This window comes from Ambystoma mexicanum, chromosome 11 (assembly GCF_040938575.1).
Source record: "Ambystoma mexicanum isolate Mex_15411 chromosome 11, UKY_AmexF1_1, whole genome shotgun sequence".
NCBI classification, from domain to species: Eukaryota; Metazoa; Chordata; class Amphibia; order Caudata; family Ambystomatidae; genus Ambystoma; species Ambystoma mexicanum.
This window is the reverse complement of record NC_090934.1, coordinates 1460341739-1460359756: the sequence shown is the minus strand read 5'-3', so window position 1 is coordinate 1460359756 and position 18018 is coordinate 1460341739. Positions and strand designations below refer to the sequence as shown.

At 48.3% G+C, this 18018-nt stretch overlaps 1 protein-coding gene across 2 annotated transcripts in view; it reads left to right on the top strand.

The window, feature by feature from the left end:
• IQCH (IQ motif containing H) overlaps positions 1-18018 on the top strand; it is a 1923049-nt gene that overhangs the window by 1886727 nt on the left and 18304 nt on the right. For both annotated transcript variants that reach the window (XM_069625132.1, XM_069625131.1), the window contains one exon: positions 15219-15327. In XM_069625132.1, coding sequence (XP_069481233.1) covers positions 15219-15327 — 109 coding nt within the window. The remainder of the gene's footprint in view (positions 1-15218; positions 15328-18018) is intronic.

Sequence of the window (18018 nt, the reverse complement as noted above, 5' to 3'; positions counted from 1 at the left end):
GGCTAAGAACCTTGGGGTCATTGTTTAAATATTGGTAAGGCAGGCCCTCTGTTACCAGTCAAGTTAAGCTTCTCCTCCAAACGCATGTTTTCATGACTCCATCAATCTTCAGGGAGGCTGTGTTTCTTCGCTGTTTCAGGTGTCTTCATTTCCTTTTCGGGTTTGGCAGGTTAATTGACTCTAGGGATTCTGGTACCTGTATTTTTGGCACTTAATTTTTCTTGCAGGTGGCTGGAAACAACTCCCTCCATAGCACAAATCTTCCCCTTGATGGCTATCCCCCTGCCCCCATCAAGGGGAAGATTTATGCTATGGAGGGAGTTGTTTCCAGCCACCTGCAAGAAAAAGAAAGTGCGAAAAATACAAGTACCAGAATCCTTAGAGTCAATTAACCTGCCACACCTGAAAAGGAAATGAAGACACGCTTGAAAAAGCAAAGTAACACAGCCTCCCTGAAGATTGATGGAGTCATGAAAACGTGCGTTTGGAGGAGAAGCTAAACTTGACTGGCAACAGAGCGCCTGCCTTACCAATTTTTAAACCTTGGGGTCATCTTTGACTCTACACTTTCCTTCTCCGCCCACATCTCTGATGTCTCTAAAAAGTCAAACTTCCTACTGCACCTCCTCAGAGGTACTCTGCCTTTCCTCTCCTTTCCCCAGAAGCTCACTGTCTCCCAAGCTCTGGTTCTCTCTGGGTTGGACAATTGTAACAGCCTCTTTCTAAATCTACCTGCCTCTACTCTCCGTCCTCTGCAACTAATCCAGAACAGGACTGCAAGACTTGTACTTGGCCTCAAACCCTGTGGTTGTATCTCTCCAGCTCTGAAATATCTCCATTATCTCCCAGTGGATGCAAGGATTAAATTCAAAACCCTCTGCATTGTCTACAAGGCTTTCTGGGGCCTGGGTTCAAAATACCTTCAGCTATCCCTCCGCAAATGACTCCCCTCTCGAGCTCTTTGCTTCTCTACCTCTAACTCCCTCAGGGTCTGTCGTTTTTCAAAGAAACAAGCTGGGGGTAGATCTCAGTCTTCGGCTGGGGCCTCCCTCTGGAACAGCCTCCCTGCAACTTAAGGAGAACCATCTCCGGTTCCGGATGCACCTCAAGACCTTCCTCCTTGCTTCTGCCTTCGCCCCCCTCTCCCCTGCTGATCTGTTCTCTCTCGGCACCGTGCACATGGCCTACCTGCTGTCTTCCGGGCCCAGGTACCTGCTCACCCTGCCACCCTCACGCACTGCCTCTGGGCCACCCCTTGCACTGGGGTCTGTATCTGTACTCATACAGCCCCCCCCTTTTCTTCCTGCACTTATCAGACATACATGTCTGCTGCCTTAAACCCAGCACTTGCCACTTGCTGGCTGCACTACCACTGTTTGTTGACTTTATTATTTATTTATTTTATTTATTCATTATTTATCTGTTTCTCCTTTGCTCTGCACTTCCCACTTCTCTCCCCTCCTGTGCACGTTTCCCCTCTCCCTCTCCCATGCACTTGTGCATTCTCAATGTCACTGGGCCTAGTAAGATTGTTGTTTTGTTCTCCCCTGTTCCCCTCCCTTACCTTGTTGCGCTCTGGAACACTAGTGTACGAGCGCAATATAAATAAAATATCAATATCAATTCCCACTCAGATGGTGAAGATGTAGGTGATGACAGGGCACAGGCAAAAGTCGTGAGGCATTGTGGGAAGGATGTATTGTCCCATACTGTCCGTCAGAAATCCTTGACAACTATTTCTGAATGCACATAAAGACTTCGGTCACTGTACATTTTACTTCAACTGTATTCACATGTATCACTCTAAGAAATGACCACTGGATCAAATGGCTGTAGTTCAAAGAGATGTATTGTAGAACTGTGCCCCTTATCCCCAACAATGTGACCCTCCCCGCACCCTCATCTCCAGCAATATGATTCTGCCCACACCCTCATGCCCAACACCACCCCCTCCCCATAACCCTGTAGTCTCCAGTCTGTTCCATTATAGTGTCCACTACCTCCACCTCTTGTTCCCCTTCTATGTAGGCATGGTTGCACAACTTGTAGGACGCTGAGCGGACCCTGGTGGCGTGCTTGCCACTGATCCCTCAGGTAGGGGTGGCCGACACGGAACTTGCAGGTTCACTGTGCCAGAATTGCTGCATCATGAGGGTGATGGCCAAGCCATTGTTTCATGTGATGCAGCCATTTGCTCAGCCAATTCCCATACCCTCTGACTGATCAGGGTGTTGCTGGCAGTGGATTGTGCTGCATGCTGTCACAGACAGTCCATGTAAGTGGCCACCCGCCTCGAAGCCCCCAGCACCACATCATGTATTGCCTGGGAGTGTCCCAGTTGCTGCCGGGCTATCTGATGCATTGCCTCCTAGCACTGCCTGATCTGGGTGAGCCTCTCCTAGAGGGCATCTATGGTGTGTCCATGCACTGTCCCGGGAGACGGATGAGGGCGCCTTTCCTCAATGCCAGATACATGGCCTGCTTGCTCCTCGTTACTCTGACTTTTATAACCGAGTGTGCAGTGAGATGACAAGGGGGAGGGAGAGGACTGCATGGGTGATATGATGGGCAGGGGGGATGAATCCGAGGACATGTGCCTCGTTGGGGAAGCTGCAGAGGTTGAGGCAGTGGTGGCAGACTCTGGGGCCGCAGCGCCAGCGGGTGCAGTGGCCTGTTCCCGTGCCTGCATGTTGTTGGCACTTGGGTGGGTTGGTCCTCGGACTCCCCAGCAGTGGGGGGAGGTGGCTCAGTGGTGGGTGGTTGTGCAGCCTCCCTTGCACTTGCGCGTTCTCAATGTCACTGGGCCTAGTAAGATCGCTGTTTTGTTCTCCCCTGTTCCCCTCCCTTGCCTTGTCGCGCTCTGAAACACTTGTGTACGAGCGAGCTAGAAATAAAATATCAATCTCAATCTCAATCATGGCCTGAGTTGGTGGCACGATTGTGGCAGTGTTCCTGTGGAAGCAGCAGTGCCCTTGGACAGTGGTGTCTTGAGCACTCCCCTTCCTTGGTGCAGCATTTCCTGTGCCATTTTTGCCACTTCCTGGGGCAGGTGTGTCGGAGGTACTGCTGCCTTCCATGGGGTCTTGGGTGTCTTGTGTATCTGTCGGGAGAAGGGAATAGTGCATCAATACCTTAATGGGCTTTAGCAGTGTGTGCTCTCATGTAGTGTTCTATGTACTGTGGTGTCACAGGGCATAACCGCCCCATGGGGGCCTACTTCATGTGGCAGGCAGTATGATATTTTACTGGCTTGATGGTTGTGTGTGCATATTGCTTGGACTATGGTGCCGTGGACTTCAGTTGTGTAAGGTCACTGTTCCCTTGTAGGTCTGGCCCAATGTTACTTGCATATCCTGTTGTACTGTCAGCTGAGGGGTGTCTTGCTAGTTATGGCGGTGTGATTGCTACATTAGGTGGGACACAATCTTCATGGAGGCCTTGCAGATACTGGTCTGTTGCACTAGTTGTAAGCTTGAGCCACATGTCTAGTGGTGTTAATTGTCATATGTTACGTGTGTGCCAGATGTTTGGCTGATGTGTCTGTGCATGGGTGCTCGACATGCTAGCAAGGGGTGATGGCGATGTGACATGCTATTGTGTGACTGTCATGATACTTGCTGTTGCATGGTAATTGTAGCTTCTATGTGGTGAGTATTTAAGGGGATTCACACATTCCATTCCTCCTGATGTACTGTCCTGCAGTGTCACATTCTGCATTGTCTGGGTTCCTCTCAGCTAGATTCATGGAAGTATGTGTATGTCGACATGCTATTGATGTTGTTGTGCAATGGGCCCATTACCCACTCATGTACTGACCTGGCTGCTGGCACCAACCTCTGCAGAACCCACACTCTCCAGGCCTGCCATGTGGAGGATGCTACTCGCAGTCTCCTCCCAGGGTGTCGGCTGCAGCTGGGCAACTGTTCCTCCACCAGTGACTGCTGTCTCCTGGCCGTGGTTTGAGATGAGGATGCGGACTCAGGCTTTGAGGTTGTTCCACCTCTTCTGCCTGTTCTCACTGTCCCGTGAGACATGTCCTACGGCCACCACCATGTCCTTGATTTCTGCCCAGATGGCATTCTAACGCTGCTGGGATGTTTTGCAGTTTTGTTGAACCATACATCTCCTCTGCATGGGCCACCACCTGCTCCGCAAGCACACTGAGCTCATGCTCAGTGAACCTCTGTTGTGTTGCTGCATTTCAGGCAACTTTCCCGTGCCTTTGCCCATGGACATGTTTTTTGTGTCTTCTGGGGGTGGATGACACTTAATCGTGATTTTGAGTCGTTTGAGTTTCTAAAGGTTCCAGCCGGAGTTCTTCACGTTTGCATCATGACGACTTTCCGTTTGGCGCTAACTAAGTCAGTATACGGGAGTAACAGTAATTCTGCCGAAAATTGGCAGAAATACCGTCAGTGTTCTGTTTCTTGGCAGTAATTTCACCTGTGGAATACCATTACCGCCAATTGTGCACACCCCTGCCTTTTTCGAAATATAAAATAGGAGTCCATTTTGTAAAGATCAAACGGGATTGAGATACAAAAATGGGGACCCATCGCCGAAAAACAGCTATCGCCTGTGTGCAGAAAATGGGATGATGTTACAACTAAAAGATGTTGATCAGTAGATCGTAATGACCGTGCAAGGGGTGGTAAGGTACACGTTTAATTGACAGATGGGCGGGAGCAGAGCAATGAAGGCACTTAAAGACAAGACCGAGGATCTTAAAATGAATCTTCTGTTGTACCACCAGCCAGTGAAGTGCTCTATGATTGGCAGAAATAGGTGCACATTTGGACACATGCAACAAAAGGGTCACAGCTGCATTTTGGGCTTTTTGTAGACAGTAAATTTGTTTTGACAGAATCCCTGAGAAGATGGCGCTACAGTAATGTAAATTAGAATAAATCAGTGAGCCAACAACTACCGGTCGATCATTATCTGGAATGAGAGGAAGGATTGGTTGCAGAAGTCTAAGGTGGTAGTAAATGGTCTTCACTGTTTCACTGACCTGGTAATTGCAGTCCAAGTTGAATTGCCAGATACAGCCAAGATTTTTCTCCTGATGTGCATAGGGTGTCAGAAGGTCAAACAAGACAGGGCACGAGGGCAATTTAAATGGATTATCCAAGAGACTTTTGAGGCCAAGAAAATTGACTTTCGTTTGGGAAGGATTCAACTGCAGCATATTGGACATCATCCAGCTTTTTATTTCCAACACACAGTCAGAGATGCATTTAATAGAATTAGAGGAGTTGTTTACATGCACATGTCATCTGCATAAGAGTGATAATGTAAATCAAATTTAGAAAAACTGCTCAAAAGTGGCCTTATATAAATATTAAACAATAAGGGTGACAAAGAAGAGCCCGGTGGATCCCTGCAAGGTACCTATAATGGACTGCAACAATAAACTCCTATCTTAACCTGTTGTGTTCACTCAGATAGAAAAGATGTGAACCGTTTTAAGGAATCTTCTGACACATGAGTGACTGCAATCAGTCTGGATTTAAGAATGGTGAAGTCCATGGTGTTGAATGCCTTTGAGAGGTCAAGTAGGACCAACAAAGTGAGATCACCCTCATCGGCTGATCTCAGAATGTCATCCCTCTCTGTAAGGAGTGCTGTTTCGGTTCCATGGCATCGAAGAGGCAGTGTTCTTCCATAATCTTTTGTAATTAGACAGTGACTACCTTGTTGAGAATCTATTCAGGGCATGCCAGGCAAGCAATGGAGCAAATGTTCTGGAGAATATTACGGTCCATTGAAGGTTTCTTTAATAAGGGAGTTATGATTGATCCTTTAAGCTCTGTAGGAACCGTTCCTTGGGAGAAGGAGGACTTCACAAAGCAAGTGATGAATTCACTTAACTCAGTAGCCTGGCGTTGGGCTAGGCATGCAGGTAAATAATCATAATTATTATTTTATGGGTTTCATTGTCGTAATTAGAGTAAGTATTTCATCAGAAGTGACAAGAACAACCTTAAAGGTTTGGACAGAAGCAGATATCATGAGGTTTGTTCCAGATAGAGATTTCAGACTTGGAGGTGTGGGCATCAATGTTATCTCAAATCATATTGACTTTATTCAGGAAAAATTCATTAAACTCATTTGCCATTTGAAGAGAAGGTGGTAAGGTTGGCGATATGCATGATGGGTTGGATAATTTTCAGAAGACTTCTAAGAGTTCTTTGGGCTTATTGATTGGCATGTTCATATGATTCTGTAAAACGCTTGATTTAGCAGAGAAGGTGGCTTTTTAATAAATATTAATGGATATATTTACAGCACTACGAGAATAAAGGAACCAAGCAACTGCAATCATGGTTTTGAGTGGAGAGGCTGCTTGTGTTCTTCACACTGTGCACTGTTAACCACAGCTACATTAACTTCACCCTTGATTGGCTGGAGTACGTGACCCAGTTACGGAAGCCCCACCAAGTACATGTGTGCCTTTATAGCCCCTTGTGGAAGTGTGCGCAGCCCATTCCATCTGCTGCTCGTGGGCAACGCTGTGCGAGCCTCTTTCCGCCAGCCGAGCCCGCTTTCTCGTTCCCCACCACCAACCCATGATTAGGCAGTTTCTTGAATAACAGTCTACACTGGGGCAGCCCCCTGCCCATGCAGCCCCTCGGCTAAGGACCCTGAGGTAAAGGACAGCTCCCAGAAGCAGCCCCAGATGGTTTCTGCCGGTGTCAGCCATGAAAGCATGAACCCTGCAGTTGCCAACCTGCTGCGACTGCCAAGACTGACAAGGTAGGTGCGGTGCGGTCAGGGGGACAGACATCACAGCACCCCACTAAACTGACCCACCCCTCCAATTACTCGTATTTCTCTTAACGTACCACCCTTATTCATCTCAGCGAACTGTATTGCTTAGCCTTTTTTCCTTTTCTCCAGCAAAGTCGCATTCTTGCATTACTTGTGTCGAAACTAGGGCTTTTTCCCCTCCTTTTAGGAAAGTCACATCTCGGTGTGTTTGCATTACTGTTGTGTCAAAACTAGGCCTTTTCCCCTCCTTTTGGGAAAGTCGCATCTTGCGGATGTCCATGATTTCACTGAATCCACTTCACCTAAAGGTGAAATCTTCAAATCTTTTTTGGTATTATGCGGGGGAGACCCCCCGCTTTGCCCTACCTTATCCTCTCCCCTTACCCCACCCCCATCTATGTATTAAAATGTATCTAAAAAATTCAAGGAAAAAAGAATTTGAAGATTTCTGATTAGGTGAAAAAGGAATCAGTGAAATGTACAGTACCGGTTTCTTGCAGTGTGCTGTCCTCCCACCTGTCTTCCGTCCATACTGCTCCTGCGTTCCCTTGTGTTGTGTTCCCTGCATGCCTCCTGTGTGCCTCCTTCTCTCTGAACCCTCCCCCACTGGTGCTACCTGTGGTGCGCAGCTGTGGGCTTTGCTTCTTTTCCTCCCTTGCGCCCCCCTTGCCTCCTCGCACCACCTCTGGTGCTCTCAATCTCTCCCATGCACTCAAACTGCTACTACATATCTCCTATCCCTCTCACTAAGTCTGGAAGGAAAAGGTTCAAGAGGGATATCCTGGTCTACAACTTGGGCCTCCCCATCGCTGATACCCACATCAGCACTTCCTCCAGACACACTCTCACCGACATACTCTTTGTCGTTCCCTCTCCAGACATATGGACCCCCCCATCTGTTCTCTCTCCTATCTCCTCCTCTCGCATTAATGGTGACACCCGGTGGGAGGTCCTCATGGCCCCCTCCCAATCCTCCAAGACCATCACCAATGTCTATCTAAATGGTACCGTCATGGTCCAGGGCTCTCAGCCCAATTTTCTCCTCCTTCATAGGCATCGCCCGCATCGCATCAATTTCCTCCCTTTTCCTGCCACTCCCAACACCCTTCTGGCTCCTCTGCCACCTCTTTCCTCATCCGACGTCTCTCTGGCACTCACCTCCCCCACCACTCTGGCCCCTAGGCCACCTCAGTGTACTACCTCTGTCCACTCTCGGGCCCTTCTACCACCTCAGCTGGGTGTGCCTCACCCCTGCACCCCATCCCGAAACACTTTCAAATGGGGCAACCTGCTCCACGTAGCTACTCTAAACTCTTGCTCTGCTGTCAAGCATTCCTTTGACATCTGCCACCTCCTCAAAGACCTTGACCTTGACCTGGATGTCCTCACTCTTACCGAAACATGGTTCACGGCAAGCTCTGTCACAAGTTTTGATTCTCTCTGCCCTGAGGACTACAAGATCCTCTCAGAGCCCAGGACCAATCAGCCCGGAGGTGTAGTGGCCCCGATCTTTCCGGAGTGGGTCCCTGCTTCTGTCATTCCTATGCAGGCCTACTCCACCTTTGAATGCCTAGTTTGCAGGCTCTCTATCTCGCCTGGCCTCTCTCTGACTGTGGCCACCATCTACAGGACACCTGGCCAGGTCCCCCTTTTTCACTCAGAATGGGCTGACCTCTCTTCCTGTCTCCTTGCATCGACCTCTCAACTTCTCCTCCTCTGAGTTCTTCTGCAACCTACGCGACTCCCTTTCCATTCTACCCTATGGTCCGACACACTCTGCTGGACACACCATTGATGTTCTCTTCTTCTCAGACATCCCCCTCTCTAACCCTCCCACACTCTTCTCTCTTGGACAGACCACTTTCTGCTGTCCTCTCACCTGAAACCTTTTTGCTCCTAAAGCAAAGCCTACCCTTGCACTGCCACCTTTCATTCAGCCCATGAAGCAAGTGCCATTGGATGCCTTTGCCTCTACTTTCTCTGCTCCTCCTACTCCTGCGACTGACTCGCATCCTGACACAATCCTCTCTAACCTGATTCTTTTTATCTCCCACACTCTGGACATCCTTGCCTCCATCATGAGAATCCGTATGAAGCCTTCCTCCAACTGCTACTCCTGGTATGACTCTGACCTCGCCGCCCAGAAACACTGAGAATAAGTGGAGGGCTTTGAGTGTATCCTCTGACAAACTGCCTGCTCCAAAGGCAATACAGACTCTCTCTCTTCTTCGAGAAGAGGGTCCATATCCAGCCTGCGTCTCTGCGGCCTCTAACAACTCTTTAAAATATGCCAGGGGTTGGCCAATCCTGCTGCAGTCTACACTGCTCCTGTTCCCTCCCAGGCCCTCGGTATGGCTCCTGCCTCTCATTTTATCACTAAAAACCAGGCCATCCTATCCTCACTTTCCTCTTCCTCTCCCTATACCTCTATCAGGCCCCCTTTGGCCGCCTCTCCCATTACTCTTTTTTTTTTTCCTCCTTTTCTCTGACAACACCTGACGATGTCTCTAGACAAGTATGATCTATGAAAGTGTTGTCCAAACAGGTGCTCCCCTGCTCCTCCAGAACCATCCAAGGACCACATTGCCACCCTCGCTCCAGCCCTGGACTATTTCTGCAATCACTCTTTCACCACTGGATCTTTCCCCTCCCTCCTCAAGCACTTCCCTTCTGTTAATTCTACATGTCTGGCAAACTATCACTCGATTTCTATCACTCCTTTCCTGAGCAAATTCCTGGAAAGGCTGACCATCTCCCAGTTTACCCTCCACACTAAATCTATCGGCTCTCTCCACGACCATCAATCTGGCTTCACAGCAGCAGCCAGAGGCACAGAAACTGCTCTCCTGAACATCCGTGAAGATCTGCTCTTTAACCTTGACTCAAGCTCTCCCTTTGTCCTCATCCTCCTTGACCTTTCCTCTGCTTTCGACACAGTCAATCACTCCACCCTGATCAGCAAACTCTGTGTCTACCTGGGCATCTTTTTTTACATTTTTTAAAATTTCTTTATAGTGCGTTATTAGATGATTAGCATCTTTTTCTCACTTACATAAAATCAAATATCAATTTTATAATCACATATACATTACAATCATGTTAAAATACATATTAAAACATAGATTTCCGTGTGCAATGATATTAGTCACTGGGAACTTTCTTCCTCTATTTTGGCTAACTTTTTGGTAATTAACTCCCATACGTGGAACGCTGTGTGGTTTAAGACCGACGGCTTAGCGGCAAACAACTCGCTCCAGAACAAATCCATGTGGGCATCACGGATCATGCCCTGGCGTGGCTGACCTCCTTCCTCCTGCACCGTCCCGCGCAGGTCCAACTTGTGTCCTTTCTCTCCACCCCCTCTCCCTCCACATGTGGTGTCCCCCTGGGCTCTATCTGCTCTCCCAGGCTCTTCAATGTCTCTCTGGCCCCTTTGGCCCACTTGATCTCCTCCTTCTCTTCTAACATTCAGTGTTATGCAGATGACACGCGGTTCTCTTTCAGCCTGCTCTCCTGCCTCTCTCATTTCTGGCTGTCTAGCCGCGATTCAGGATTGGTGTGCCTTGATCAATCTTTGCCTTAATGCCAGTAAAACAGCAATCCTTCTCATTTGGACCCCTGCTCCCGCTTTCCTTATCTCACTCTGGCCGCCCTCCCTGGGCCCTCTTCCCTCACCTTCCAGTGAGGTAAAAAACCTTGTTTCATCTTCCACACCACTCTCTCCTTCTCTCTTCACATCACAGACCTTTCCAAAAAGGCCCACTTCCAGCTGCACCTCCTCAGAGGCATTCTACCTTTTCTCACTTTTCCCCCAGAGCTCACTCTCCAGAGCACTGGTTCTCTCCGGGCTGGACTACTGCAACAGCCTCTTTCTCAATCTGCCCTCCTCTGCTCTTTGCCCCCTGCAACTAATCCAGAACAGGACTGCAAGACTTATCCTTGGCTTCAAGCCCAGGGACCATATCTCTCCACCCCTGAAACATCACCATTGGCTCCCGGTGGCTGCAAGCATCAAGTTCAAGGCCCTCTGCATCGTCCACAAGGCTTATTGGGGCCCACACTACATCCAACTCTCTTCCAAAATACCTTCCTTCTAGAGCACTTCGCTCAGCTACCTCTAACTCTCTGAGGGTCAAACGTTTCTCCAGGCCGAGAGTGAGGGTAGATCTCTCTCCTCTGCAGGTGCATCCTTCTGTTACTGCCTGCCTGCCCCTCTCAGACTTGGCCGGACCACCTGATGTTCCGGAAGCAGCTCAAGACCCTCCTTTTGTCCTCTGTCTCCTCTCTCCCACTTCCTTGCTAACTTCCCCATCAGCTGCGCCGACTGGTTGCTTGGTTCCCTCAGAGTCTCTTTGGGTACCAGGCTCCTTCACAACCAGTCCTCCTTTGCCCCCTGGCCTTCCACACACTTACAGGATGTAACTGTAACCCCTACAACTTCCCTGCCTCCTTGCACTTATCCAGAGCTGCATTGCCTTGTCTGCACTTACTCAGAGCCATGCTGCCCTGATCGCACTTCGCTTTTTCCTCTTCCTTGCACTTCCCCCTGGACTTCTCGTTGCACTTGCACAATCCGAATGACAAGGCCTAGTAGGATTGTTTGTCTTGTCCTCCTAGTCTTCCCTCCCTCGTCTTGTGGTGCCTAGAAACACTTGTGTACGGGCGCGTTATAAATGCCATATCATATCATAAGCACACAGTTGTCGCTTTTGGTGTTTGCCATTCTGCTGCTATTCTCTTTACCAATCAATACATCAGGCAAAAGAATTACTTATGGGATGAAAATGTTGCTGGGTTTACTCATGTAAATTTGGAGTTAGCCTACATGAAACCATTTAACGTTACTTGGGACAGAATTATCACCAATTTTCTTCTTTAAATGCATAAATCCCTATCTTTCTGGCTGCTCTTTTTCTCTTCCTGGGTTCTCTTTCTGACTGCTCTATTTTTTTCTGGGTGCTCTCTTGCTGATCTTTCCCTCATTCTGGCTGCTCCCTCTCTTTCGTGCTGCTTTTTCTTTCGGTCTTCTCTCCTTCTGGGTGCTCATTCTTGGACGATTAAGAGTGGTGTGCCCCAGCCCGTTGGGTGCCATGCCGATATACCCGACCATAAATACCATGGTTCCACAGCAGGAAACTGCCAAGTTGACGAAAATAATTTGTCCGTATGGACAAATTGGCCAAATTGGCCACTACAAAAAAAATCGAAACCCATTATACCGAACATGAGGAGCGGGGGTGTCCTCCGCTCCCCATGTTTGGTATTATGGGCTTCGTGGTTGCGCTTCCAGGACATTGGAAGGGAAGGACTAAAAAAAAAGGAAAAAATAGAAAAAGGGACCTTGCATCGTCATCTTTGACCCATGTTGGAGGGATGGAACTGACGCCGCAGGGGTTAGCAGAAGTGCCAGCGGCTGGCAAAAAAAGTAAGTAAGGGAGGGGATTGATATAGGGCTGCTGACAGATCAGGGATTTGGGTTGGTTGACTGAAGTCAAATAGATTTGCGGCGAAATCGACTACGGTCAATTCCGCTGCAAATATATTGACCTCGGTCAAACAACCCCTACCCTCTGCAGCAGGATCCGGATCAATTAAATTCTACTTACCTCTGTTTTTTGGATTAGCCCTGCCATTCCTTCCCACGGACAGGCAGCCGTGTACTTTCACGGGCCACATAAAACCTTTACGATCGACAGGATAACTATTATTTAGCAGACGCTGTTCAATCACACGTTTTCCAAAGAGAGAGCGAGCCGCGACCTTAAGGGTACAAATTGAGCTACTGACTTGATTAGGACGCTGCCGCATGCCGATTGGTTCTAGTGGCTGGACTAATCTCATTTAGACACGAGACGCGCCGGTTTCCGATTGGGAGTTAAATTATACATCGAACTGCTTCCCGATTGATGACTTTAAGAAGTGTAGTTCAACAAGAAACTACACCGATTTGGATTTGGATTGACTACAAGGTCCTGCCCGTACATTGAATAAGGAAACAACAACTTACCGGTACGAGCAACTGGTGAGAAAAGACCGGCTATATTTGTTAATGTGGCCAATAATTAAGGGGAAGATATCTCCTAAAGTCCTCTCTCCACGACTCCAAGAATTAAAAGATTGGAAATATCGCGAATTTAACCAATCTACATGGTTCCAGAATAGACCAGACGATTAAAATATCGCGCCACTGCCATTGGATAATAATTCCATTTATAAATGTGCCCCTGATGAATTTCCAAGGATTTATTCCCCCAAAGAGATTAGGAAAGAAACATGTTGGGCTTTTTATCCCGTGTTTGATATTGTTATGTGTGAATGAATGAATATGAATATATGAGTAGCTGATTGGAATGAATGACCAAGAGTGGAAGAGTGGTGAATTTCAGTATGATTTTGTGATATTGCACGACACAAGCCTCTTTACTATCCAGGCCCCCGTTTGTGGGGTTTGACTTTGGAATTGTACTTGGACTAATTTTTGCAGTGAAGTTTGTTCTAGTATTTTACTAGCTTCTGAAATATATCTGTTTGAAATAATCTAAATGTTTTACAAGATTAATGTGTTATGTAATTGTGTATAATACTAATTAAAATATGTATTTTTTGATACTTAATAGTAACGTCTTTTTCACTATTGAATGCTGGTTGAGGTCTGAGGACATGAGCTAGCCCTTCCGTTACTATAAGAAAGCGGTATTTCGGAGTCACAAGCTCCATTGTTTACTCTTTAAGGGTTAAACTGTTCAACTGAGGGTCTGCTTGAGACTCCATATTTCCCCTCAACCTCTCTGTGTATGATGTGGAATGGGGGATCCCCATCTATTCAAATTACGCCTCGGATGATGCACGCTCGGTCGTGCAGACTTACGGGTACTGAATGTGGTAACCGCATGGGGCACGTCTTCACAACTGAATTGAGGGTGTAAAGCGAAATGTGTTTGGTGGGAGGGTCGGCAGACAACCAAGAATGAATGGAGCCCGTCTCTTTCTGTCTCCGTCAATCTGTCTGTCTCCCTTTTTGCACCCAAACCTACTTCAGTATCTCATCTCTTCATGCACCTTTCTCTGTCCCTCCCTATGTGTTCCCTCTGGCGCATGTCTCTGCTTCGCTGCCCCATCGCTCTCTGCCCATCTCTCCTTTCCTGCCCCCCTTTTCTCTCCATGTCCCCTTGTTTCTCCCTCCTCCTCCCTGTCCCATGTCTCTGGTTCGCTGCCCCTTCGCTCTCTGCCCATCTCTCCTTTCCTGTCCCCCTTTCTCTCCCTGTCATCTTGTCTCTCCCTCTTTCTCCCTGTCCCACCCTATTTGCTCTCCCTGACCAATGGCTCTGCTTCGCTGCATCATCTCTCCCTCTATGCCCACCTCTCCCTCCCTGTGCCCTTTCCCTTGCTATCAACTTTCCTCTCCCTTTCCCCCTTTTTTCTCCCTCACTCTACCACTCCCTATTTGCTCCCTCTTGCCCATGCCTCTGCCTCATCGCGATCTGCCCCCTTTTCTTTCCCTGCCCCCTTTTCTTTCCCAGCCCCCTTTTCTTCCCCTGCCCCCCTTTCTCTCCTCCTCTCTATCCCTCCCTTTTTGCTCCCCCTGGCCCGTGTCTCTGCCTCGCTGCTCCATCTCTCCCTGCCCATCTCTCCCTGTTCGCTTTTTCACGCCCTCTCTCTGTTCCCTTCTTCTCTCCCTTTCTCTTCCTGTCCCCTTTTCTTTCCCTTGCTCTCTCTGCACCTGCCTATTTGCTCTCTCTGGCCCATGTCTCTGCCTTGCTGCCCAACTGTTTTTCTCTCTCTCTCTCTCTCTCTCTCTATTCCTCCCCTGTTCCCTTTTCTCTCCGTCCCTCGCCATTAGTTCTCTCTGGCCCATGTCTCTGCCTCGCTCCTTGCCCATCTCTCCCTCTTTCTGTACATATCTCTGCACATCTTTCTATATTAGATTAAGCGGAACAACCACCCATATTCATTCTTTCTCTAAGTTCGCTTGTCTTCTTTTACTTTCTTTTGTTTTTTATTCCTCTTTCTTTGTCTTTTGTATTTTAAAAGTTTGTAATGAACTAATAAAATAAAAAAATAAAAAAAAAAAATATCTCTGCACATCCCTACTCCTATTTGTCCCTCTTTTCTATCTCACTCATATGTTGTTGCTACCCCTCTTTTTTTGGGTTGTCTTTGTCTCCCACCCTCTCCCTCTCTCTCTCCTCCAGCCCATCTCTCTCTCTGTCCTGTATTCTCTATGCTAATATGTGCGTGCCACTTATCTCACTATCGCTGTCTTTCTCTCCAGTCACCACCTCTCTCACTCCACTCATGTTTTCTTCTTGTATTTACACTCGCAGTCCCAGTCCACCTGCTGCATGCAAATATTAGGTTTGATGAACTGACGTCTCTGATGAAAGTGGGGTCGTCTGTGGACACCTGGGAGAAATCAACGTAAAACGAATGTGTCTTTCTCATTCTAGGACCATCGGAGAGGACCTCCCGCGGACCCTCATGACCTTTGCCCAAAATCTTTTTATCATCCATCAGGAGATCTCGGCTCCTAACATGCAGGGCGAGAGCAACTTTAAAGTGAGTTTTTAATGACTAAACTAAACCATTCCGGGCCCTTTAGAGACGGGGTGGCATTCTAGGAACCGTTCCGATAGGGCTGGGGAAGAATCAGTCGAATGTTTGCAGTTGCCTGCCATGAGCGGAATTAGAAAGGGGCAAGAAATACTCCCGGGACACGTCCACAAATCGGAATTCTTGACTTAGCAACAAAAGTTTTGAGTAGTGCCTGGTTTTAAACTACAAACTGGGACTAGAAAACTGGGCTGTTGGGCTGGCCATATTGCCCTATAGCAAGACTCCGAGCCAGAACACGCAACATAACCTTCAGCAACTCTCCTATGCTTTCCGATACCGATATTTTGGCATTTTCCTGCCCTATCAGCGATTTCAAACCTGCAAGGAATAGGTTGGTTGAGGTGTTAAACAGGAGGAAAGCATGGTAGCTATTTCTGGAGTGTTGTTGTGTAGAACCTTTGCTGTGTGTATGGGTAAGCTTCTATGTGTTTTGGCCTACCTGGCGGCAGCCACCCCGACCCCTACCCTCTAACCCCCACCCCCAGAATCCTCCTCCCTCCCCTCATAGCAAACGGCCAACCTAGCAACAGACTAACATGCATCCTGATCAGCGCCAGTTACGATGCAAAAAACACGTCACATTTAGGACCTAATTTCCTCAGACTGCCCAGGCATCCTTTTCATCCAAGACTTCCGGTCCATTGCACACGAGGCCTTCACTCCAGGCTACACTCTTATTGTACGTAACAGAACCAGCAGGGCAGGCGGCATTGCTATACTATACAAATCCATCCTTTTCATCTCACACTCCGAGGAGCAAGCCTGCAACTCAGATGCAAATCCCTCCTAGTAAAATTTCTCCTCACCTCCCCCTCCTGCCCCCACACACTCACAGCTTCCTACTCATATACAGAGCCCAGGCTACAACAGACGTTTTGCAGAAAATCTTAGCGACTCTAGTTGCCATCCTGGTTTCTCACCCCTTCCTCACTATGCTAGGGGATTTCAATATGTGGTCCGACGTCCCACATAACCCCATGACACAACCCATTCTAGACAACCTCAGTTCCCTTCATCTGACACAACTACTCTTAGGACCCACACACTCTGCAGGCCACACTCTAGACGCAATCTTCAGCTCTCCTGACTTGATCACCACTAGTCTGGACGATCATGCAGCCATCTTCTTCACTCTTGACCGTAGACACCTTCCACACTGACACCCCGAGCTCCCCACCCGCACCCCTCTAAGGAACAAGGTCATAGTAACTCCGAACTTGGCAGATTCCCTACTTGCTTCCCTTCCACTCCAGTCAGGTCAACACTCCATCAGCCTTTTTGACCAATGGCTTTTAGCCCACTCACCCCTATCAGATCCATCTCGAATAGACAGGGCCTCTCCCCCAGATGGTTCACCTCAGCTCTCAACTTTCTCAAAACCCAGAACCAAATCCTTGAACACAGATGGCAGACAGAATTATCACTGCAGAATAGATCAGCTTACACCCAGAAGCTCAAAGCCTACAGTGCAAAAATATGCTCGGCCAAAAAATCTGTTTACTGGAATTGGATCACCAATGCCCCAAATCCCTTTAGGGAACTTCAGAAGATTATCTCTGAATCCAAGGCCCCTTCTTGCTCCACATCCAAGCACTCTGTGACTCGCTCTGTGACCACTTGCATAACATAGCCCTGGAAAGTAACCTCGCCATTGGCACAAAAATTGTGTAGCTCCCACCACTCCCGCCCCGCATCAACGTCTGGGCTCTCATAGCCCCCCTCCACCTGCTCGCTCTTCTCCTATCTCTCACCCAGGAATTCTAAAGCTACGAGCTAACAGCTGACCCTCGGGAGGCCCCTGTCCTCCGTCTCTTCTAAAAGAAATCCTATCCTCAACCTGTGCCGGCAACATCGCAAGATCGATTATTAACTCCTCTCTCACTCCTGGCCCCTTCCCACCAGTTTACAAGACCTCAAACCCCTGCTCACTAAACATACCCTTGATACCCTGCTACCGGTCAACTACAGACCAATCTGAACCACTTCTTAGCTAAACCAATCGACCCAAACTGGCTACACCCAGCTATGCCTTTTCACAGAAACAAAGCTCCTCCTCGACACCGCCCAATCCAGCTTCAGACCCCTAAGAGGAACTGAATCGTGCTTAGTCTCCATCTGGGATGATCTCAAAGGAACCTTAGATTCAGAAGGTTGTGTCGCTCTAATCTTTCACGACCTCTCGGCAACCTACGACACTATTGACCACCTAATCCTCACAGACAGACTCCACGCTCTCCGCATCAGGGATGCATCCTTAAAGTGGATCTCCTCCTTCCCCTCCAACAGATCCCAAATAATACACAAACCTCCCTTCTAAACCCTCTGCCCAGTTACTAGCGGAGTACCATAGGGCACTTCTCTCTCTCTCTCTCCTCTGCTCTTTAACCTCTACCTGAGCCCCCTCCCCGCTTTCATCTATGATAGGCATGCTACTCTCCACTGTCTTTCCTTTCTGTATTGTAAATGATTGCCTACCTTGCTCAGGAAGTTCTTTCACCACCCAAGGCAATGGCCTCTCTAGAATTGGCTGCTACCGGCACCATCCTATCCCTTGTCCTACCCCATTTTTACGCTCCACCCCACCATTCTCGCCCAGTCAGGACTGCAGCAATACCCCGGGTGATACTAGAAGCC